Genomic DNA, 26,261 nt, shown 5'->3' on the forward strand with positions numbered 1-26,261 from the left:
GAACAACATGAAAACAAGGACCTTGAAAGGTATTGCTCAGACCTGAATTTGAAATCTGAACAATCTGAAATCTAATCTGAACAATTTGAAATTTACACAATTTCTAAAATAGGTTGGATTAAAATTAACTTTGGTTATCTAGCTCACCATCTATCCTACTCAGCACAGTTAACAACTGATCAATTAATGAGACAGCTCAAAATGGTTATTCCAAGATCCTTGCATCTCATACATGGTTTATGTCACTTCAAACACTATTTTTGAATAGTGCAACATGCTATGGATGTTAATGGTAGTAAGTCTGCATTTAACGTGAATGCTGCGTACCCATGTAAGTGTTCACAATTGCAATTACAATCACTTGAAATAGGAGACATAAGGACCAGCTTCTCCCAAATGCATTTTGGAGGTCTGCTTAAGTAGTAGCTTTTTGTATAAATGTACAACCCTCTTTATTGAGAGGGCAGTCACATTAGGTAAACTGTACAGCAAATAAAAAGTATTACTTTAGCATAATAAATATTTTGTTTTTAAATGTGTAAGCTTCTAGAAGAAAACAACCCTCCAATAATTCTAGTTTCTTTTATTAGACCCCAAACATGTTCCTATCCAAACAAATTAAAAAAATTAACTTACGTGCAACTGTGGCAGTAAAATCAAGACATCTGAACTTTAAGGTATTATTTTTCTGTTGACTTCATCTATATAAAATCAGTTCAGTACAGCATTCATACCTATAATTGGTTTCTGCAAAGAATATTTTATTGTAACTTTAAACTCAAAAACATTTATTAGTACCTATAACTTTTATGCATTATTTCTTCTCACAGGTATTTTACACTGATCATTCACACTTTTGTCAGTATTTAACTAAGTTTTAAAACCATTCGCTGGAGCAGATTTCCTTTTCAACTGCAAGACCTTCAAGGCTAGCTTAAAAAGATCTCCACCCAAGTGGGTCTTTTCTTCAAATTCATGGGGAAAAAAATAAGTTTTTAGTTACTGTATTAGCAAGATTTACTAGTGGTAGGAAATGCTCTGGTTACTGCAGCTCTGAAATGGAAGCTACTTTCAGTGCTTTTGAAGTGGCTTCATTAATGCAAATTCTCACTTAAATGGAGAACTGAGGCACAACGAGGCTAAATAACAGAAATTTTTTTAGAGGGCAATGTCATGGGAATCTTACCAGTGGTTGAAATAATTCCACTTACCTAAGATGAAAGTGCATGCAAGAAATATACTATGAAACAAAATCCCCCCCACCCCGCCAAAAAGCAGCAAAGATGTCACTGTCAAAGTTTTATTAGCTCTTGCTAGCTATCCCATCACTGGGTAGCTGTATTTGAGTATATTTTGAACTGTATTTCAAGCTGGAGAAAGATTGCTGTACACATGAATAAAGTTCTATGTACAGAGTAAGCAGTTAAAATGGCACTATACAGATGTTTGTATTTCCATGGATTTTTTCCTTTCGTGATGTATGTCTTGTTAGTTCAGGATGATTTATAATACATAATGAAGAAACAGAACTAGTTTCAAAAGAGTTCCTTTTCCATGCTTTGCTGGTTCACGTCAGTATGCTGATACTATGTGCACTTCTCCACTTCTGCTGGCAGAAGGTGGTGGTGGTGGGAACATCACCTCTCCTCTCTGACTCAAAACTGGGAACAGAATGGAGGAAAAAAAAAAAAAAAAAAGGAGTTGTATTTGTCTCTTTCCTCATCACTCCTCTGTGAGAAGTTCCTTGCACAGAAAGAGAAACCTGGGAGGAAAGGAAGTGAAGCAACTGCAATAAAAAGGAAACAAACTAACACCCAATGTAGTCTTCTAAAACAAAAAGCAGAAAACCATTGTGACAACAATAATAAATACTACTCAGAGTAGCACTAGGGTTTTATCTGGTCTTTCTACTCTCTGGAAGGAGCAGCAAAGATTAGAGTCTACACACAACACCTCTGAAAATACACAGAGCTAAAGCATGACACTCGCACTGAGTCTTAAGGCTTTTTTTGCCTGCTTCTGTTTTACTTTGTAATAGAAGAATGTCCCTTCACAAACTCTCAGCATTTCTGCAGATTTTAACTGAAGTTGGAAACACACAACCATGATCTGAATTATTTATACCATAGCAGCTACATAGGAAGAAAGGGAATTGGTAACCAGGTGAAATACAGATATTAATGTTTCACAGCAGAATTGTAAACATCTTCATAAATGGAGAAATATTCAGAAAAAATTACTCTAAACATCAAGCTGCTGTAGTGAAAGGCCAGGCCAAGAAGAAATCAGCTGCTTTGTCTTCCAAGTTCCTTGCATTTGTGTAATTTTAAATGTCATTTAATCTATAATCCTTAAAACTGTTAAAAGAAGCAAGTCTCCCTGAGGAAACAGATCTCTGGCATAATTTGAATGGCATAGTTCAGGGGGGAACAACTTTTTTGGCAACGTTTGAGATGATTTCCATAGTCCTGTAGCTGTGACAAAAAACAAAAGTACACCTCAAAGTTTTTCATATGATCTATACTACAACAAAATAGATGTTCAACATGAAATTGTGAGATACTTCAAAATATTTCAAGAAAAAAAAAAGCAGCAACATTTTGAATACAGACATGCAATATAATCAGATTTACTTGCTCACATTCACCTTAATGAACAACAGCTTAAAGGCAACAGTGAAACTAGTAATCAAGCATTAATTACAGCTTTGTGTACCAAAAAAGCAGCTTTGACAAGATTTTATATCCACACTGTAGGCCAAAAGTAATTTTGAAAACAAAACCTTAAGATATATCCAAGTAAGCAATTTTTATTTTTAATTATTTCTGTATCAATGTACTTACTGGATGTAAATACTACAAAAAGCAAGAGAGATTACAGTCATTTTCACACAAATTCAACTCATAGCTCCATATGCTGAACAGAAGCATAATACGAACAAGTTTTCCAAAGTTATTCATAAAGCAAAATTTAAAGCTGGGTTTTCTTTATGGCTAACTTAGTTATAAAGAAGAAAAAAAAAATTCCAAACAATGTTACTACTCCCATTTTTACTAATCTGTTTTCCAAGGTAGATGCTTTTTCTGGAAATTCCACTCGGCTGGGGTCATTCTTCTGTTCACTCTGAGACAGAAGTTAAGTTCATGTAAAAAGTGTAAAAAAGAAAAAAAATTAGTGTGAGAACTGGCAGTCCTAAGAACCTGCATGTATCTCGTATGTATGTTATTTCTTTCTCCCTGTGTGTCTGAGGACTACTTCAATTGAAACAAATGTGTGCAAACCTTTATCTTATCTGGTGCTTGCTCATTTTGTAAGTAATACATATTAGAAAAACAAACTGTTTGTTTACAAACAGAATTCCTTAGGAGTAAAACACACTGCTAATAGATGCTACAAAAATCCAATACCAAAACATTTCAGTTTTCAGATACTTTAACCAGAACTTGCTATTTAATTATTAGTACGACTTACTAAACCAGTGAGTTAAATATGTAACAGATAAAACTTTTAAAGATTTCCTTGCAGTTAAAGAGGGGGTTGAAAGTACCTTACAAGTGCCTGCTCAAATATCTGCTGAAGCTGACTGGAGCCTTGTCATGAAGTGCAGCAGGGTTAGGTCCTGCTTCCCTTTCTTAGTTCATAATACTTGGAAAGCTATCTCATTTGCATGTCAACTTTCAAAAAAATTATATACTACAGACATAACATGCACTGCAGGCAAAATATTGTAATGACTAAGCTTAGCAAAAGCTACTGAAGATTTTAAGGGAGTTTGTACACACATATCTCAGAGGATTAACTTTTTCATTTAAATTGTTACTTTTCATGAAAAATGTTTCAGTGTTGTACAGTGATCTGAGAGTGGCACACCCCATAAATTAAATAGCACAAAAATGTTTAGTGTTACAACATTCATCAGTGAAATTCATAACACACTGCAGTATTTTAATACAACAGGAATTGCATTTTCTAAATGATTACTAGGCTAACATTTAACACCTTGGTTTGTTTAACAGTGGGTGCAGAGCCGCTGTGCTTCATCTTGACAGGTATAAAACCTTAAGTACAGAGGAGAGCAAGTCCAAGCGGCACCTAACTCTGTTCTCCCCCCCTCCCCTTATAACCAGCCTGCATGTACAGGAGACAGATATATACATGCAATTGATATCTGCATATGCAAACAAAGGAACACAAATGGCTAAAAAGTTCTTTGCTACAACCTCAATCCAACTCTTAAATACATTTGGTGTTTAGTGATTTATTAGGAGAAGGCTGTTATATTACACTAAATTTACTTAATCTGCAGGAAATTGCATTACTAGCATTATCCTCAAGGTCCAAGTTCCACATGGCTTCATTCAGTAACAGATTCCTTTCTGACACTGATGCTCCATTTACTCTATCCCATTCCTTTTACTAGCCTATTACTTAAAATGACCCCATCTGACAAGAGCATGTCACTGTGTTGGTTTGAGAATGACTGATGTGGTGCTAACATCTAGCCTTGACCTCTCCCACCCTCTTCTTTTGTCACCTCTGCAGAGTTAGCTGGGATGCCTCCTATTCAATCCATAAAACCTTAACATCTTCAGTGAGTCAATAATTCCAAAGGATTCCCTAATTAAGAAGTATTCTGAGTGACACTTATACCATAGTGGTCATCCATGAGTGTAGGGATACTTCCCACTGATCTCTTTCCTGCGGTTGAAAGAAAAAGATGGACTACACTTTCCCCTGGAGACTGTCCACTCTGCTTTGGAATATTCTAGACTATTTCTTGTTCTGTCATGGAAAGGTGGAAGGGCGAGAGGTGTAAAGAAAAGAAAGCCATACATTCCTGCTACCTCCATGCAGCCTGCAATCCCTGAATGCAATGTCCAAACTACAGCTGAAGAGAGCCTATCGTAGACCAACATACCAAACATTTCACTGATGGATGTCACATTCAGGGTTTATGAGAAAGTTATATACAACATTTGGTAGACTCCACTCACACACACTTACCTCTTCCATGAGGTTCTTCAGTTTGGTAACTTCTTTTCCCAGCTTTTCAACATTGCAAACCAAGTCTTTGCAAACTTCAGTAAAACTTTCAGCTGGTGCCCACTCCAGTACTACCTATTAATAGTTAAATGACAGAATTACTGTAGATTGTAAGCTAGTATTCTTCAGTTAATGTAGTATAAAAGACAGTGTTGGAAGAAGATTATAACTTTATTTATGCTAAGTTTGAATAGTATGATTTATGCATGACAATCTACTACTTTGTTTCAGCCTTCATGCAAGTCTTCTGTCACTTCTGTTTAAACACCAAATCCTTTATCAGCAGAAACACTGAGAAGCAGATCTATGGTCTTCAATTGGTTGGCTTAGCACTCTGGAATAAATTATTTGAAAAATGTATACTTTAGGGAAAGAATACTGGACAGCTCCATAAAACTATATATGTTTATGGCTTTGATCACTGTTCATTTTTTTCCTCATTTCTACTGACTAGAATAACAGTATTCCCCAAACCTAAATCAGTCTTTGCCTCCTTTGGTTGAATACCTTGTGAGAATTTGCGAGCAAATGCTTATTTATGGTCTGCACAGGAACGGTCAGGTTACCACACTCTTTATTCAACTTCTGAAGAAACTTGAGGAATTCATCTCCACTAGCAAAACAAAACCATGTTCCATTATTTGTAAAAGGCTGCAACTTGCAAGCTAAATACTATCTATCCATTCCTAACATTGGCTAGTGAGTGAATCAGATGTGCAATTTTAGAAAAAAAAAAAAGAAAAAAAATCCACAATCCATTTACCACAGGGATTTGTGCCACATTTAACATCTTGGCAAGCTTTCCCCCCCTCCCTTTCTTTTTGTTGGAAACCTTTAAGTTATCTGGAATACTTAGCTACTAAGTCACATTGAAAGCTGAAAAAGTGTTACCCAAAAGCTTTCTGGAAACATTCTGTTAACCTCTGCTTTCATTTCTCTCTGCTATTAATCCTATATTATCACTACAAACACATCATTACCTGCTACATGAGAAAGTTTGGATCACAGCACGCATAATAACCACAACATTGTGTTTTTCTGTGCATGTGCGATAGAGATCATAATCTGGCAACGCCAAGACGAAAGAATTTACAGTCAATTTTATATTGACACATCAAATATTCCTGATCTGCAGCTTACATTTTAATGAAAGATGTGAGGGAAAAAGATCTGTTTTTTACTTGAGAGTTAAGGACAGAAATGATAAGGTTAGAGATTAAGTTTAGTCTCTAGCACAGTGGAAGAATGAAGAATACAACAGTGCTGACTTGGGCCTTGGATCTGGAAATACATTCCTCAAAGCCCACAGAATCTGAGATAATCTACTTTGAAGAAAATGTATACTTAGTGTTCAAATACAAGCAGGAAAATAACTCTGAAAGTTAGTTTGGTACCTCCAAAGAGTGGAGAAAAGGATGTAAAAGTCTAACAGACCAATTTCAAGACTAAATTTTAAAGATCTCGTGTCACACTAACTCAATTGAATTTTATTGAAAACCTCAGCCAGAAATTAAGGTATCAGTTATAAGTGATGGTATGGACCAGAAAGTTGTTGCCATTGACTAGGCAGAGGAAAGGGGAAACAAGAAAGAAGATAATCCAATTGTTTGTAAAAGGTGAGCTCTCAAATCCTGGAGCTCTTAAAAGTTTCTTCATCTCCAGCTTCTGCTAGCTACTAGCCATTCAGGAGAATAACACGCAGGCCCAACGCAATAGACAATTTTAACTTAATAACTTCCTAATCACAGGGCTTAGATTTATGGGAGGACCTGAATAAGTGAATTCAGATCCCAACTTTCCTCTTTTTCCTGGAGCAATCTGCTACTAAACCTAAATGCAACATACTCGCACTACCTCACTTTCTGCCTCTTCTGAAAGCAAAAAGGTCTAAATGCAATTTGCCACCAAACAGTTGAGTCAAGCTACATGCCAGTGTGGTGCGAGTGTCTAAATAGAAACTGAATTTAGCCCACAGGGCATTTTCATCAAGCTCTCACTTTTTCCTACAATAACGCATACCCTAAGCAAACAATATTAAGCTGTCTACTGGCAAAACTGCCTCCTAGAAATAACTGGGAGCCTAGAGCCTGATCTCCTGCAGCATCCACATGAGGGAAATAGGCAAGACTGGAGACTCACCTCTTTGGGAATCATTCTGCACCTAGGACTTCTTGCATAAACATTGTCCATTAGGACAACAGACCTAATTACCCTAATTAGGGAGAAGGAAAAGTGTGTCAACAAAACTGGGATCCAATTTTCAGACTGTATTATCCTGAACTAGGATTATGTTGCTTTAGAGCTGTTTTGGAATGATTTGATGGCCTACAATTTTCATTTTATATTTGCTAAAACTTAAAACAGCTGCTCCTTTCCTGTAAATCTCAGCTCCAAAAAATGCTGATAGATGTTATTCTCCTACCCCTATAAACAGTCCACACCATATTTGAACCTCAGTACCTAGTTCCAACCTTTTTTTTAAAATCTTTCTTGGTGGAATCTGAACTTTAAATCTAACTCCTATGAACTCAGCAACTGCTTAGACTGTCTATCAACGATACAGCAGGGAGTTCAGGCACAGAAGGATGAGGAAATATTATATATCATGCTTATGGTAATCCAACTTAATAAAAAACATGAAAAGTAAGAATACAAAGTATTTATTCATTCTGCAAATGCATCTTGTAAATATTAATCTCTCTCTACACTGCATGAATTAACTGATATTTCAAAAGTGAGTTTTTAATATATCAATCAACTTTGGCACAACTCTGTTAGTAAGCAAAGTTTCCACCACTGCTCAGAATGTCTGTCATTTGCAACGCTGCAGAACTGCTAAGACTTTAATACTCAAGACAAAAATATACAAAACATCAGTAGAGATGCTGAAGGTTAAAAACCAAGATTGTTCAGTTTGTTATGAAGATGGGGAAAAATGACAAAGCCTATTAGCTTTTTTTTTTTTAAGCACACTGTTCTGAAATAAATAATAATTTAACTGAAGAATTATATTTAGGGTAAAAAACACTAAACAAAATAATCACATGCAGAGACAGTCTGAAAGTTTGTCCCACATGTTACTACAGTCAAACCATGCACACCAAAACTTTCTTCTACTTTAAAAAGATAAAGTTTTGGCTGGCTAGGATCAGTTATGACACCTGTGTTTTGTCACAAAGGAAAACTATTTTTGTTGAGAATCCTTCCAGAATTCCCAGAATGAAGTATGTCAGGAACATGAAATGGAATAAAACAAAGAAAAATATTGATGCTTATTTATTTATTGTACAAATAATAGTTCTTAAAAACATTTTCATCAAATTTTATATCCATTGTGGTAATGTATTCCTATAATATTTAAAAAAAATAATCTTTTTAAAAGAAATAATGGCTGTCAAAACACCAGTGGTTAAACAGTGCTAAACACTCTGTGAGTTTATAATCAATCAGCTCAACATTTTCTACTATGTTAGTTTTTCTATGACTTAATGACTGATTTTCCTTCTCACAGAATGACTTTGAACAAATGGGAAGTAAAATCTTTACATAACAGCATGTAAACATAACCTATGATTTTAGTCCCAAGGTCAGATTCCTAGAATACGTGTCAAGTCATTTTCTAAAAAAACAAACAAAAAGAACCTATGCAGTGCTTCCAATAATTGAACTGCAGCCATATTTTTGTGTACTTCAATCTTTATTCAATCATTTCCTGGGTTTGAGAACTATAAGTGATCTAAACTCATACTAGGAATTCCATATGACCATGTTACTGGGTATGATATTGTATCTGAGTTTGTATGGTTGTTTTCTTTTTGCGCCTTATTTGGCTACACATGCAGTGAACTACTAATTTTCTGGATTTCTCCACTTATTCCCTGTGTTCAAATTTTTATGCTGTTCTGCATAAATGCATATGCTAAAATGTCACTACATACAGATCTGAAAAAGAACACGTTTCTTGCATAAAAATGCAAGAAGCTTAACTGGACAAAGTTCTCCTGACTTGCAGCTGATTATCCCTCAATGAGGGGTCAAAATCATTTCTAAAGATGCCTCACTTGGACACTGAAACACCCAGGTGCGTAGCCTACTACCTCTGCTCGGCAGCAAAGTCTATCATATTTTAATAGGAAAAGCTCACATGCTGCCAAAGCATTTACGGCGTACCCATATCACAAGGGTTTGTGCCTTCTTGCATGCTGGAAGTCGAGCTCCTCAGTCTCACACACAGCATACACACTGGGTTGCATCTGGATTCTCTTTGGGAAGTAAACAGGTACTTGTTTTTAACAGAGAAATCTCTTCACAGACTAGAAGGCAGAATCAAGGTCCTGTATCAGGACATGAACACCTGTCTCTGCCAGCCCAACTCAGTCTTTCAAGAGCTTCCCAAAATGCCTTGCATGTCCTTCCACATCCCAAAGCTCACGCTTGGCATCATGCGGCAAAAATGTACCTCAAGCAGTCTGCAAAGCATTTCTCTCATCTTACACACACAGTAATGGATGCAGATATAGGCACGATAGCAGTGTCAGCAGCAATTAGCACACGTAAAAATGACTAGTTAGGAGTGGAGCATGTACTAGACAGACTCACGCAACCAAGGCACGAAGGACAATGAAATGGCAGGAGCACATCGTGATGTGAGGGCTAATACACAGCACCAGTGTGATTTAGCTGCCTCCAAGGGATGGTGACATGCAGAATGAACTTGAACTCAACCATATCCTTCGGTCCAACAAGCAATACGACTAACAGTCTAGCCTTACAGCATCCAAATAAGTTATCTAGCTCCTATGAAGAAGAAAGAGATACCTAAACAAAGGAGTAATACAGCTGTCAGGTCACCAGTCAAGTGGGAGATACATGCTTCGGGCTGCCCCCCATATACACACTTTAAAGAGGAACTGAACCCTTAATTTTCTAGGCAGTGGAAGTTTATTTAATCAGCTTATTGGATGCAAGAAGGACAGATTTCTTCCTCCGTACTACCCAAGCCAAGCCCCAGCAAAAAAGGCAACACAAAGCTATGCAAACGGTGATGCAAATGGGAGGAGAGAAAATAAGCACAGAGAACCTTATGTAGCGATGCAGCTACAAGTATGGGGAAGAAGCAGTATCTCAGCATTGGCACCATCTTCTCTAAGTTAAACAAATACAGTTCAACAAGACTAAAGTCTCTGAAAGGCAAGTCACAGTTCTCTCCCTGGCTCCAATTCTAAAGCTTTTGCAAACTGAAATATCAAACTAATGCTACTCTTCTGGAGCAATTATTTTCTAGTTTAAGGAGGTAACAAGGGGAAGATATGAACACAGTATCTAGATTCAAGTCTAAGGCTCTCTTCTAGAAAAATGATATTTATTCAACAAAATACAAGTCAAGAGATTTAAGAAATCATAAGGCACCTTTCCACTTGCTGCATTCTTCAGTCTTCTTGTGGCTGATGTGGGAACAGCTGTACCAGTGATTAGGGGGACTGAGGAGGTTTAATAAGGCTGAGGGAGGTTTCTGTCTGCTGCTCAGGCCTGACTTTGATGGAACTGCATAAGACTATACTAGAAGAGAAGTAGGGTAAGTATTGCAGAGCTGATATTGAAGGCTGTAAGGAGGAGCCAATTACCAAAGAAATATCAAGTTGGAATTGAAGTTTGAAAGACTAAGACTTTCTTAAAAATCAGTTTCCTTATAATCCTATTCCTACAGATACATACAATTTATAAGTTCTTCATTTATAATGAAAAATGATGTCTCTTAATAGAAGCCAGTTAAAATTGTTTCTAGTGGAAGAGAGAAAAAAGGAAAAAAATCCTGACTTTATACAAGGTCACCTTTATGATTTAAGATGGACATAAACAAATAATTTATCAGTTGAAAATTAAGGACCTATGCAGAATTTATACAAATCTCTCTCTCTCCTGCACATCTTTTTATTGTATATTACACTCAAGACAAATCTGGTTGCAGATTAACACAGCTTACCTTGACTACAGACACAAAAACAGAGAATTACTGAAGGCAACATCATTTGCCATTTGTAAGGGTTAATAATGCTGTTGGAGCACGGGGAAGCAAGGAGGGCAAGACCCCATTTCCACAGAGAAATAAAAAAATCTGTTCACTGAACCTAGTCAAAGAAATCAAAGAATGTTAGTACTGCAGCCAAAGAAGCCAATTTCAGAGTTTATGGTATAGCCAGAACCCAGAGAACACCCTGCACAGCAAGGTCATGAAAACCTGCATGAGGTGCAAAAAAAATAATCATTCACTCAAAGTGATGGGCAAAGTAATGACATGTATGACAGCTATATAACCCACAAACAGATTCATACAATAGGAAACTGTTTCCAACTTTCTTTGTCCAAAATGCACCTACTCCTAGCCTTCAGAACCTGTTAGTTGGCATAGTCTCATGAATGCTTATACATAGGATAATGTGTCAGAGAATCTTATCTTTGTGCTATAAAAAACACTGCAGTCATCTTAAATAATTGTGTTTTAAGTAAAATATGAGCTATTACCTGAATTCCAGCTTCATCACTTCAGGCAGGTCTCTAATTCTTATTTCTTCAACTTGTAGCTCATTAATAGCATCTAGGAGTTTCTGTTGATCTCTGGGATCTGTAATGCCAATCTAAATTTAAAGAGTCATGTCAAATATATTATTTGTTTTTAATAGTTATTTACACAAAAACCAGTGCAGTACTGTTTATTGTGCGAGTTTCTAATTATTAAAAGACCAATTGGTCAAAGGAAGTTGCTTTTAAGTTACTGCAGCCAACTACAATGTACCTAACTTCCAAAGGGAAAAAAAACCTCAGCAACTATTTGATGACGCACAAAATGAATGAATTGAAATGAATTAAAGAAAAGCCAAACTGAAATTGCACGGGATGCTCAGATGAGCATAACATTCATCAACAGAAGGGTATTTGTAAAAACTATTAGTTTTTTTAAAAAACCTTAAATAGAAAGGCTTGCTATTCCAGAATCATCTAAGGCTTCTCTCATAGCAAAATAACCTATTATCATGTTGGCGGTACAACAATAATTCAGAAGGAAAGAATGCAAACCATCAGGTCAGCATCAAATACAGCATTTTATAGAAAGAGGGCAGATTTTAAGGGCTTTCACAAGTTTTTGTGTGTGTATTTTTCCCAGTTATGGAAACTGGTCTCTAAGATACTATACCTCTTTCTAAAATCTTATTTTTAAAACAAGGTTCTCTAAGAAAATAAGTCAGTCACTTATACAAAGAAATCCAGCTGGTCCTCTCTATCTCCAAAAGTTTGAATGATCAGATAAAAGACAGAGTATGATCTCGTAAGAAAACAAACAAAAAACCCCAAACCAAAAAATATCCTTTCCAAAAAACAACCCCAACAACAAAAAATGACATTCAACATGATGTTTCTACAATGAAACACCCTGCAAAACAGCCTTTTTATATATCTGAAGAACAGCATACTTATAATCAGTATAGATTTTTTGCTTCAAATTAAAACCAAGTATTATAAGCCTAAATACCACTTGACACCTGCTTGTATGATCCCTGAGCTCTAATCAATCGACCTTCCATACTCTTGGCTAACACTACAAACAATAATAGAATAACTTAAAGAAAGAAAGAAAGAAAGAAAGAAAGAAAGAAAGAAAGAAAGAAAGAAAGAAAAGCCTAACTCTTTTCAGAAGATACATACTATGTAACTGAGGTTCTCCGAGTGATGCCTGGGACAGAAAACATTGTTAGCTGCATTATCCATAACTACCACAGATTAGAATTTAACTTATATGTAAACTCTAGAAAGCTAAGAGTTTTCTTTCAGAATACTTTAAAGAAAAAAAACAACCAGTCCATTTGATAAAAGGAAGTGCTTCTGTGACACATTCAATACATTTCCTTGCTAATCTGACAGGCTGCTGCGTAACACAGCCTTCTGTGGTTAGCAACCTTGATGAAGTTTCTCCACACAAAAGCAAAACCTGGAAACACCAGCTCCAAGCATGACTTTGTTCCTAATTCTCCAGCTGAACACCTGGAGCCAACAGGATCAGACCACTCTGCAATTCCAGACTGCAACGTTTCCACAGTCTCCAAAGCCAGGACAGATGGAGTCTCATTAATGCTCCAAGGACCCCAAATTCTCTGTTGCATCCTCTGAAATCTGCAGGATATTGGTATTTGCAGGCACCCAGCTTCCTTGAACTACTGCAGAAAGAATTTTGAACAAGCAGCTAGCAACGCACACCAAATCTGAATGCCAGGTCTCTAACTCCCGGCCTCAAATGGTGCCCAGCAGCAATTCTAAGAGAGGAGGTGCCTAGGGAAATCCTCATTTTCTCTGACACTTTGGTTTTTAATGGCCAGCATCCATCCTGATTCCCAAGACCAGTCCTCCAGGTTTGCTGCCAGGTGTTTGAAAATGCCAGACAACATGTGGCTATGGGCTCAAAAGCATCTCTTTAAACACTTAGAAACCACATTATAGATCTATGTACAAATAAGATCTCCAGTAATGGAAAAATCCCAACAAGATTAATTGAAACTTTAGCTACAGGCATCAAGAAAAATTGAGTTTCCAGTAGGTTGTCAAGGGTCCTGGAACAATTTGTACTCAAGACCACTTGGTAAATATCACTAGCAGCCTTAAGAGAGAAAGATCTAGATTTCCTAGAAATAATTTGCTCTGCTTACATCAAGCTGTAAGTTTTCTCAATTCATTAGTTCTCAAGTTTGTCTTGTGAAGCCCTATCTAGTATGAACTAATGTCTTCTTAATGCTTATAAAGCAAAGTGACATCTAACAGCAGTCATTTTATGAAACAGAAGAAAGCATGCTTATGAGCAGCAAGTTTACTTTTAATTAAAATTAGAAAACCAAGGGAAATATTCTAAAGACAGAGCAGCAGTTATTCTTGAGTGTTATAACTATCTTGCTTAAAGCAGGAATTATGATGATGACTGGGATTGCTTTCAACCCAATCTTCTCATTCCTGGAACAAGCAAATCAGACACTGATCAGAAAGCTGTGTTATCAGGAACATATTGTACTTTGTTTCCCTATGAATCAAATGCAACTTCATTGTTTTGCAAATGAATCAGTGACTAAGCACCCTCACATCCTGAAAGTATGTTTTATGAAGTAGAAAACCTGATTAAACTCATATAGACAAAGTCTCCTACCACCACAGCATTTTCTGAATCTAGAGGTACTAAGTGCAGAAGTTAAGAGATAAAAAGTGGACAATACACCAGTTCAAGCTGCTTCCCAAAACAGAGATTGTTTTTTCCCCTTTTCCTGTCCATCTATGCTGAACACAAACATTACCCGGAATCCAACCATTCATGCTATGATGAATTCATAGACTGAGCATAGTGCAAGCATGGCTTTCTTGTGGATAAGCAAGCTCTCAAGTTGGCATCAGCTGAAGTACAATCTGCAGCTCAAGCGATCCAGGTATGACCTGGAAGTGACCATATGTTGAAGAAGGTACAAGAAAGTCTTTAGTGTTGTACAAGGACTTACTTATATCTGTAAAACAGACTATGCACAGTCTAGATTTTGACTTCAGGTACATATATGCTCTAACAGTATTTATTTTTTTCTTTACTTAAATAAAAGTTAAAAAGTCCCCCCAAACCCACACCCAAAATCAACACTCCAACATCAATATGACTTTTCTGTTGACCTTTAGATGGAAAGATAAGGTAAATAACAGATTGCCTCTAAAAATGAAAGATGGCATACTTCTCAGATAAAATCAGCCAGGTAATGCATAAACACTTACATCCTTGTCATCTTGCCCAAGTGGCCACTGTTTTTAACAACGTCACAATTTCCTGCAAAATCCTAAACACTTTTTGGTGGTGTGGAAGGTGGCAAAAGGGCTGGGGAGGGGGGCTGGGGTAAGAGAATCCTGGTATGGAAGCACACAGACTGGATAAATCTCTAAATTCCCAGATTATATTTTGAATTTTGATATGTCAAATTTTCATTACATGCTCTCAAATTCAGAACAGGATGCCAATTTCTCCTCTTCTAAACTAACACACAAATGAGGAAGGAACTTTAAGTCCTAAATGCATCAGGAAGTAAAATGACTTCTGCCACTAGTTTGCAAGACAAATGCTCAGAAAATGACTCCCTCCCCAAAAAATCCAAGTGTCAGGAATAGCACCAAATCAGACAAAAACCTCCAAGTATTGAATGGACTTGTCTGAGGATGAAACAGTTTATAAGTTTAAGGAATGCAAGGATTTCAGCTTGACAGTCATTGTTTAGGCTCTGTTCTAGAACACAGATAAAGATATTTACAGAGAAAATATCTTTCTGATATTCTTTGATGGAAGAAAGTGTCTCATGTTAGTGACAGGATTTCTTTCCAATTCTTTTGGATACAAAGCAGCATGGTTCAGAGGCATCCATCAGAAGTCATCATTAATCTCTGTAGTAATAAGATCCAGACTCTTTAAAAGAGCTGGCTGTTAGTGGAAGATCTGCCATCACACAAAAGACTTTCAACTCTGTAGTTACAAGGAAGCAGATTAGATTTGTTGTTCTTTCAGCAGTGTGGGAGAAACTCTTATTAGAGCTCTAAAATCAGAATTAAAAAACCCTATTTTTTATTAGCATACTGCATCAAGAATTTAGGATAACTTATGAACTGCTAATAAGTCACAAATGTTATATCATTTTTAAAATCCTGAATTAAAGACTCACTAATTAATTTATGTCCATGCACAACACAAGCCTGGGAATAGCATTCTGCCAGAGACAAGCAGAAAAAGAATTCTATTCCCAAACATACAATTTTTCTGTGCAAGAGCAGCTGGCCCAGGTGTTTATTTCAGTTTTTTCAATAAAGTTCTCTTAATAATAGGGAGCCTCAAACATGTTAGAAAATTGAAATACAAATTATCTGTTTGTGTGAAGATTATTACACCTCTTCAGTGAGGGAAATGTAAGGCTCAGGTGTTCATTTAAGGCCACAATTCCCCCATCCCCTATAGAGAAACAGACAGAAGCAACTACCATTTCCTAGCAAGAGATTGATACGAACATATATACTCAGTCAAATTTGCAGTTCAACGAGAGAGAGAGCGTGCACGTGCATGCGAAAGAGAAAACAGCTCACATAGTCACGAGAAGAAAAATACTAAAATCTCCTTTTCCATAGGGGCTTTAAGGATTCAAAGAAAGCCCACACTTATATGCTGCATAATGGATAGGATATTGAGGCTCTGGAAGCACTGCCATAACACAGCACACTGATATACCTAGTCTAGGTGAACTCTTGAAATCTCCTCCTGATACACAAAGCTCCCTATACATGCACCTGCTGAGACTAGAAAAGCATTTCTGAGCTCTGTCAAAACACTGCAAACACCAACTCTGCTCAGCTACAATGCAAATCCTTGTGACAGCAACTCAAAGGTACATTAACATATGTAGATAAATGTTGATTCCAGCTGCTAGAACACATACCTTCCTTAGTACCCTGTATTTTTTGGCACTGTCCCAAGAGTTAACAAGGTATCCAAAGCAGACTAGAGGAAAAAAGCTGACGCTGAGGACATGGTTAGCATTAGTACCTGGGAGCAAGCCTGAAGCAGCTAATTCAGCCAGGGCTCTTTGGTATCCCAGACCAGGTACAAAGCATTCAGAAGAATTCTGCAACCTGAGCTATTTAAACTGTTCTAAGACAACTTCTGTGGTACTGTATTATGACATCCCTTTTTAAGTGGAGAGTTTTTGTAGGAAGTCTTTCATGTTCCAGAATAATAATTGCAACAAACAGCCTAAGGAAAAGCAACTGTTCTATCTCAACTGGAAACTAAAACCTTATAACAATATATCGCTCACCCCTGGATCACAGCGAAATACCAAGCTTTCCAACTGCAGTAAACTACAAGAAATCAAATCTTCTTGCCTTTTCCCTGCCAAGGTTTTACAGAGCTGTGTGAGATACGAGATTCCACAATATAAAAGAGCTACTAGTTTCTCCAAAACTAGAAAGTAGCCCCTCATGAGGAGGGCCACATTTAAAGCGGTTATTTAGGATTATCTGCTGCTAATCCTAGCAATGATTTGCTTTCAGGGAAAACGTACTTACAAACTAAAAACAGTAACGCTTAAAATTTAAAGACTGAAATATTTCCTGCTCATCCCAATTCCCACATCATTACAGAAAAGAAATATTGGGGACCGCCACTTCATAGTCAGATCTAGGCACAGAGGATGTAAGAACTCAACTCCTAGTATTTAACACTGATCTGAGGAATTGTATACTTTAGAAAAAGTCTGTCTATATTCACATAAAAATTCAAGAAATAGCATAAGATTCTGAAAACAGATCTTCAGAAAGAATTCTTACAAGGTTAGACATTTATGAAGAGAAGTTAAGACATTAAACTATTTAAGAAAGAGAAGAAAAATAAAGTAGTAAACTGACCTTTATTAGCTCATCTTTTTTCATGATCAAAAGTTGTCTTAAAGTTACATCTCTTTCCTGTACAAAACAAAGGGTTTTCCATTATCAAAAAGTTTCAGAAGAATACACTAAGTGAAAAAGAAATAAAAACAGCTACACAATACCATCACCAAAGCAATGAAAAAAGTTCTCTAGTCTAAAAACATTACATATTGTGACTAATGCACATAATCAAAATTGACCAATCTAGTCCAGTGAGACATTAGAGTGGAACTTAATATTTCAAATAAAACTTTCATTTAGCACATTAATAATAATGCAAGTTTTATGGACATTTTAGGTGCATTCACTTTTACAAATTAAATTCCAGATGGCAGATGCATCACAATCTTACCTTTAATAATCCTATTATGTGTTCTAGACCAAGACCGTGTAAAAACACTTCCATGTCATCAAAAGCTGAATAGGAACTGTAAACACATTTAATTAGATTCAAGGTGAAAACAGTGGAAATTAAAAAAAAGACATCTATAACAACTCCAAAACATACACACGAGTAAAATGCTACACACAAATTCCCAGACAAAGCACTGTCAAACCTAAAGTTGTACACACCCAGCAATCACAGTAGTATCACATAAGCACCACAGGGTACAGTTTAATCTATCAAAATTTTACAGCTGGCTATTGTGAACCTAAATGGAAGGACTTTAATGTCACTTTTAATAGCACAACATTTCAATCAAACCTTAAAGTTAGTCACAAAAGCCTGAAAATTTGGGAATGCAGTTAAGGAAGATAACTATGTACTCTGCCACCAGCCACCCTTCATGTAATTTAGGTTCAACCTATAACTATTACTTTTCCAGTTCCATTTAACCCAAGAAAAAAATCCCCCAAAACAGGAACGTCCCTAATTAAGGACAGAGGAAATTAGTTCAGTAAAAGTCTGTTGCCAGAAGACTACTGTTGAGGTGTTAAACTCCTGAATCAGTGTAATCCCTTGTAGGTTCACAGATTTTTAAGCTTTATAAACAAAGGTAAGAATCAATCTTGAATACCAGCCCTACCAAAAGATAAAAAAATACAAGGAAAAATATCTAAATAACTTTCAACAGTCAGATGAACAACTGTAATGAACCAAAAAGCAAACCACACAAAATGCAGAAAGGACTACTGCAATTGCTACGCTGAACCCTTGCCAAAAGCCTGAGTAAAGAGATAGCTTGCTCCATCTTGCTGTGGGGCCTTAAACTTACAGTTTGTCCTGTTCTTAAAGACCTAAAGAGCTCCTACAGTTAAAATTTATAAAAAAAATCCTCTTTGAGAAATTTTCTGAATATATAAGAAAAGATTTCAGGTTGGCACGATGAGAATCTTAAATACCAAAAATCCTGGAATGCAAGTACGCTTAACTCTACAATGATGGACATCCCAAATCACATAAAAAGGAATTTATGCAACTTCTATGCTATGATGAGTTAGTAATTCTGGGAGTATACAGTGTACATTTCAGCAGGTAGAATATATAAAGGAATGTAAAGTCACTGTCCCTATTACGAATTTGTGTAGAATTGTTATCCTCTCCCCAGTTCCTCTTCCCCCAACACACAGAGGACAACAACCAGCCTTTGAAACAAGTAAATCACATATACCTTCACACACTGTATGGGTATCTAATGCACCCAAACAGGCAACAGGAGACAATATTTGTGACCAACCTGAAATGATAAAATCTTTGTATTTACACATTTCAAAGTGCCTAGTTTGCAAAGGTTTCTAGAGTCTTGGGGTAACTTGAGGCATTTGGTTCTGCTAAAGGTGTGAGAAAAGGACGTTTCTTCCCAGGAGCAGCAAAAGGGGTATTCAATATCCAGAGGGTAACTTCAAAGCCCCTGAAGAACAGGACTTAGTCAAGCAGCTGAAGAAAGCCAGTGCCTGACAGGTATCTGTGTCTGCTTGTACAGTCCAGACCTCTAGAGCCAGGACAAACGCCTCATTAGGATGGCAGGAGGTGATAACTGAAGCTACATTCACTCCCTAAGGACCACACCAGCATCTACAACAGGCTATACTCACTGACCCTGCACAGTGGAGCACAATTGCCACCCAGTATGAAACGAAGAAACAGGAGCACCTGAGAGAGGAAATGGGACTTGAACAGACAATTGACAATGCCTGTGATGAAAGTTACACAGAAAACTGGCAGGGAGAAGACATCTGTCTCACAGAACTATGATGAAGTAAACACAGATATCAATGTGCCTCTTGACTATCACTGGACGAAAGAAACTAACTAGGGAGGGTGGAGGGGGGAAGAGAAATTGTTAAGCTGTATTTGTAAGAATAGATGCTGAACAGCCAGATATCTGGTATATTCGAGGAGGATCGGGTTAGAGATCATTTAAGCAAACTTGACACCCACAAATCCATGGGCCCTGATGGAATGCACCCATGAGTGCTGAGGGAGCTGGCGGACGTTATTGCTAAGCCACTCTCCATCATCTTTGAAAGGTCATGGAGAACAGGAGAGGTGCCTGAGGACTGGAAGAAAGCCAGTGTCACCCCACTCTTCAAAGAGGGCAAGAAGGAGGACCCAGGGAACTACAGGCCAGCCAGCCTCACCTGCATCCCTGGAAAGGTGATGGGGCAGCTCATCGTGGAGGCCATCTCCAAGCATGCGGTAGACAAGAAGGTGATCAGGAGTAGTCAGCATGGCTTCACCAAGGGGAAATCATGCTTAACCAATCTGATAGCCTTCTAGGATGGAATGACTGACTGGGTAGATGAGGGGAGAGCAGTGGATGTTGTCTACCTTGACTTCAGCAAGGCTTTTGACACTGTCTCCCAGAACATCCTCATAGACAAGCTCATGAGTGGACAGTGAGGTGGATTGAAAACTGGCTGAATGGCAGAGCTCAGAGAGTTGTGATCAGCGGCACAGAGTCTTGTTGGAGGCCTGTAGCTAGCGGTGTCCCCCAGGGGTCAGTCCTGGGTCCAGTCTTGTTCAACTTCTTCATCAATGACCTGGATGAAGGGACAGAGTGCACCCTCAGCAAGTCGGCCGACAATACAAAACTGGGAGGAGCGGCCGATACACCAGAGGGCTGTGCTGCCATTCAGAGGGACCTGGCCAGGCTGGAGAGGTGGGCAGAGAGGAACCTCCTGAAGTTCAACAAAGGGAAGTGCAGGGTCCTGCACCTAGGCAGGAATAACCCCCTGCACCAGTACAGGTTGGGGGTTGACCCGCTGGAAAGCAGCTCTGCAGAGAAGGACCTGGGAGTGCTGGTGGACACCAAGTTAAGCATGAGGCAGCAATGTGCCCTTGTGGCCAAGAAGGCCAATGGTATCCTGGGGTGCATCAGGAAGAGTGTTGCCAGCAGGTCGAGGGAGGTGATCCTCCCCCTCTCCTCAGCCCTGGTGAGGCCACATCTGGAGTACTGCGTCCAGTTCTGGGCTCCCCAGTACAAGAGGGATGTGGCACTACTGGAGCAAGTCCAGTGAAGGGCTGCAAAGATGATTAGGGGACTGGAGCATCTCTCTTATGAGGAAAGGCTGAGAGAGCTGGGCCTGTTTAGCTTGGAGAAGAGAAGGCTGAGAGGAAATCTTATCAACGTGTACAAGTATCTGAAGGGAGGGTATCAAGAGGATGGGACCAGACTCTTTTCAGTGGTGCCCAGCGACAGGACGCGAGGCAATGGGCACAAACTGAAACACAGACAGTTCCATCTGAACACGAGGAAAAACTTCCTTCACTGTGAGGGTGACAGAGCACTGGAACAGGTTGCCCAGAGAGGTTGTGGAGTCTCCTTCTCTGGAGATATTCAAAACGCGCCTGGACGTGATCCTGTACAATGTGCTCTAGGTGACCCTGCTTGAGCAGGGGGGTTGGACTAGATGATCTCCAGAGGTCCCTTCCAACCTCAACCATTCTGTGATTCTGTGATATTCCAGGAGATTGTCTTTTGAAACCAAGATTTCTACTAATCATCAAAAATGATCAAAATTATGAAATATCAGAACTGGCTACTACTAATGAAAAATCCTTGAAATTGCCAGAAAACATCCGTTGATAAAGACAAACAGGTTACTCATCTGGTGTAGATTAAACTGGTAGAGTTTAAAAAAGACCACTGGGCACATTGTGAAATTGTTGAAGCACAAGAATCACCTAATAAACATAACATTTGCAGTTAGACATCTGGCTGCCACAAAGTAAGTAGGCTTAACGTTTTCAGTGTCTTATTTTAAAAGCTTATCAAGATTACCCAGATACTGGTAGAATGTCCTCTAGCCACTGCCAGGTTTCTACAGGCCAGCACAAAATCCACTTGAATAACTGCTACATGGTGTTGGTGTGTTTCCTTGTACTAGAAAGTCTGGGAAACTTCCTAAATAACCTAAACTTATTAAAAGGTAGAGATCCCTCCTAACACTGAGGTCACAAAGTACAGATTCTATCTAAGAGTATGAGTCTCTGTGAAGAATACTAGAAGACCAAACTATTTAAAAAGAGTCAAATGATACCCCAGGAAGGAATTCAGGGTGGATCACAAAATAAGTTCTGTCTTTAAAAACAAAACAAACAAAAAAAACCCCACCACACCACAATATTTGGGCTGGCTGAATAGTGACAAGGAATGTCACCTTTATGGCAAGCATCCAGGAATTCAAAAGATGATTCCCAAGGAGAAGACTAGGATCCCACAGGAGAACTGGTTCATGGACAGGAAGATATGCCCAGAACAACTCCTTCAGGAACCTATAAATAGTAAGATGAAAGAACAAAGAGGACAGCAGAGATAATGGACTTTAACATGTTAAACTTTCACCCTTCAGCTCCAAAAAGTACCTCCAGGATGATAATGGCTGAAGCACTGGAGGATAAAAACCTGACTGATGCGTGCATTCGTTTAACGACACAGCCTGGTGGCACTGAGGTAGTCTGAACTGCTACCTAGCGATGTGACATCAGCATAACGATGCAACACTGTGGCGCTTCTATTTAAGCTTGACTAGACTGAGCAGTGATAGAGAATCACCACAGACTAATCAGAGCAGACTATAGAGTAATTACAGGCCCCGAAAGTTGCCTTCTCAGGACAATGCAGCTCAAGAAGAAAGTGGATAGTTTGTTTTTGACATCTTAGCCAGTATATTTTGGGTCAAAACCACATCTGAGGTCTTCAGAATAGCTGAAGCAGGGGCTGAGTCCGGTCGTAGGACACCTGAAAGCTTCCGAGTCAGAGGCATGCTTACACAGAAGGTTCTGGAGCTTAAGTGTTAAGTATGAACTCCTGTTCATATTTAACACAAACTTCCTCAGGTGTATTGCCCTCTCCAAGGTAATATAAGTATCTGAATACATGTGTGAAAAATGGGATATAGCTCTTTCTGGCAGCATGAAGTTGAAAACAGGCATTCTAGGAAGGCATCAAAAATTTAACACCAAATGACGCTAACCAGAGACCAAGGAGTATCCAAGCAGGAGAGCATAACAGACTTAACAGAGTTGAAAAGAACTGAAGTTACAGTGGACCTTGCCTCTGTTACATTTCACAGTAAGTGAGAGGAAGAAAAGGTATAGAGCATGCTCTTTATGCATAATGTAAAGGAACTCTGCGGTCTTAAATGACAGTACATTAATATACTCACTGTGGACTCTTGGTAGCACTCCATGCAATACACAATATATATCAGTAAGACTTAATCATGTTATCAATAAATGCAACTTCTTAGGAAAATTTACGATCTAAAATTACACTATGTATTTACCCAACTCTGTGGTCAGGAACAGCTGTCAGAAATTGGTAGACAGTCTCTGTCTTAATCATTTGATGGTATCTCCCTTGCAAGTGATTTGCAGTCAAAGAAAGTAAACTATAAATCTGAAAAAAGCCAAAATGAATCAATTACTATTCAAATCTAAAACAAATAATGCATAAAAAATTGCACTTAAGTAAGACTACAAAGAGTTCTATCATGAATTATTACATACAGGGAACATGAACGTATACTATTTCTTCTTCTCCATGACAAACAACAATGAGGAGTTGAGAATAAGCCCACAGAGTTTATCAAGAGCATTTCTGAATTAACCAAATTCCAGCACAGTGATGAACTGGCACAGAGCAAAAGAGAATATGTAGTGCAGTCTAAAAAAGTTAGCACCCATCATCTGAGAAACAACAATACACCAACATGACCATTTTTGTGGTTTGTAGACAGGAGTTCTACACACTCAAGGGAGTAAGTTTTCTAAAGAGCAGCAGGTACCTATTTTAACATGTTTCCATGTGCATATATAGACCCATATGTATACATACGTACATACATATGTGAGAAAAAAAACCCTCCCCTCACAGATGTAGTTTTTGTAGCCATAATCTTTTTGACAACGCAAGGGGCTGTCAACAGTCCAAAGAGCAGACCCCCAAGCTGGAAGAAGTTACGTACCTCAGCACCATCTGTAAGACTTTGCAGTAACTGTGTGAAAGTTAGCATGTCACAGGACAAGAGGCAATGAGGCAAGATCCATCTCTTAAGTGTGAGGAGCCTGTATTACCTCCAAGTCAGAGAGTCCTGTTCTATGATATGGCAACAGCCTGCTGAACTAACATGTCCTTTACCAAATGCAGAAAGAATTTGTAGCTCCTTTCAGTAACCTGAGTTGACAGATCACAACCTCAGATGCTGATGTTGCTAACCTACAGCTTTGTGCATAGTTACCATTTGTGTTCCTGCCTACTTCCCTGGAGTCCAGCAGCAGAACAAATAGCCACAATTCACCAAACTGAATGACACACTTTTAAAGAACAAGTCCTAAATTCTAAGTGAAACTGATATTCTATGATGCTGACTCTAGCCATCTGCCACCGCAAAAAGCCACATCATTGGTAACAACAGCTCAAGACAAAATACGCAGAAATCTGACTGATCCACCGCACATCATCTGGTAACAACAGTAAACATCTATTTTAGAAGAATATATTTTGTGTTCAGGAGCACTCTCTTTACTCCAATAATTAATGGCTGCTCTTCCAATGATTTTTTGACCAATTTACCTTTCTTTAGACTGTCTTCCCCCCGAACACTGATTCTGAAGAGGGCCAGTACATACCACCAAACCCCCAAACCCATCTTTGTTTTCAGCCTTTTCACTTGCAAATTCAATCAGGAGTTTCACACTGCAATTTACTTTGGTATCTGATTTCTTCCACATAATGTGGGTCTTTTTCCTGCCTGCCCAAGTATTTTACTCTATCTCATATCAAAATTATTAACACGAATAATCTCTTGCTATGTATTGAAAATCTAAAGTTAAGAATTCTGAAAAAAAGGTTCCCACAAAAACATTACCATGTAAGGCACCATGAAAATTCAATGTATAACAAAATAATCTACATAAATGTATCAGCATATGTATTCAACTAGCTGATATAATTCAGTTAATTCAATAATATTTTTAAAGGAAGTAATACAATTAATAGAACAGATTTTTGAGGCAAAACATAGATTTGCATTTCAAAGAGAAAAACAAATACCTCTGAATGTTTATTGATTTTTGCCAGGTCCGCTGCTGTTTTCTCATCCTTAGTCTGTAGATTTTTGTCAGCTCCAAGCTCAAGCAACTTAAAAATTATGCTTTTATGTCCATGGCGTGCTGCCCACATTAATGCCTGCATAAGAACAACTTTGCTTTACCAAGTGAAACCATGCATATTTGAAAAAAAGGACCATAACTTTTTGAGGAAAACAAACAAAAAAAACAGTTCATGCAGAAGGTACACATTAAGAACAGCTCCGCAAATTATAAGTCACTGGAATACTATTAACTCTAATGTTACACTCAACTAGACACTCTTAAGTAGACATGAGAGAAAACAGTCACAGTAAAGCACCTTAAGACTTTCAATTAAGAGGTAGAATGCAAGATTTAAGTATAAATGACAGATGTTCCAATCAGATTTAATTCATTTACTTTATACACATTGTAAAGAGACCTTTTTCATATACATTACTACACCTACAAGTCCACTAGACAGACTGTAGAATTCTACACAAATTAAGATTATCTTCCTTTACAAGGCTACTTAAATACAGAGGCTTTTTTTTAAGTGCAGGACCACAGTGGGGAATCTCAAGAGTAAGTAGCCAACAGAACTCTGAAACTGCATATTGGGCAGCTCTCAGAATGTTGTGCTCCACAACAGTTCCACACACAGTTAAGTACTCAGGATAGGCAAACCATGCGAGATTAGGTGCATAGGGAGTAAAAAAGAAAAGAGGTTCAGTGATACGACTTCCAAAATTTTTCTGATGTGGCAGAATCAAAGACAAATAGAGTAAAACCTATTCTAAAGAGTAAAACCTAACCTAATCTAGCAAGGCGGTGTAAAGCAGAAGAGTATAACAATGAGGATTTGGGGGTATTTTTGTTTCTAAGGTATACTTAGAAACAAGTTTATGGGTTCCTGCTTTTTAAAAACGTTATCATTATTTACAAGATACAGAAGTAAATCACTTACTGAATATCCATTTTCATCTTGGGCATTTATGTGTGATCCATGAGCAACAAGAAGAGCAGCAACCTGAGGATAGCCTTTTCTAGCTGCATACATCAGTGGAGTCATTTGTCTCCTGAAAAGAAAGGGGAAGGGGGAAAAAAAATAAAAAATAATAATAAAAAAAATCACAAAACAAACAAAAAGAACCCCACTGATTTCAAGATGTCAAAATCCTTCTGCATAATCAGGTACAGCACCCCAATTCCGTAAAGATTTTCT

The 26,261-nt window shown here is 38.0% G+C and overlaps 1 protein-coding gene across 1 annotated transcript in view; it reads right to left on the reverse strand.

Moving 5' to 3' along the window:
- Positions 1-2,638: 2,638 nt before the first annotated feature.
- The window catches only part of ASZ1 (ankyrin repeat, SAM and basic leucine zipper domain containing 1), a 42,728-nt gene continuing 19,105 nt past the window's right edge, over positions 2,639-26,261 (reverse strand). The window contains exons 5-13 of the mRNA XM_067289961.1: positions 26,004-26,115; positions 25,020-25,154; positions 23,251-23,363; positions 17,870-17,945; positions 17,497-17,553; positions 11,566-11,678; positions 5,551-5,656; positions 5,005-5,118; positions 2,639-3,123 (exon numbers count right to left, since the gene is read on the reverse strand). Coding sequence (XP_067146062.1) covers positions 2,971-3,123; positions 5,005-5,118; positions 5,551-5,656; positions 11,566-11,678; positions 17,497-17,553; positions 17,870-17,945; positions 23,251-23,363; positions 25,020-25,154; positions 26,004-26,115 — 979 coding nt within the window. The 3' untranslated portion in view covers positions 2,639-2,970. The remainder of the gene's footprint in view (positions 3,124-5,004; positions 5,119-5,550; positions 5,657-11,565; positions 11,679-17,496; positions 17,554-17,869; positions 17,946-23,250; positions 23,364-25,019; positions 25,155-26,003; positions 26,116-26,261) is intronic.

The sequence above is a fragment of the Apteryx mantelli genome, chromosome 1, assembly GCF_036417845.1.
Source record: "Apteryx mantelli isolate bAptMan1 chromosome 1, bAptMan1.hap1, whole genome shotgun sequence".
Classification (NCBI taxonomy): Eukaryota; Metazoa; Chordata; class Aves; order Apterygiformes; family Apterygidae; genus Apteryx; species Apteryx mantelli.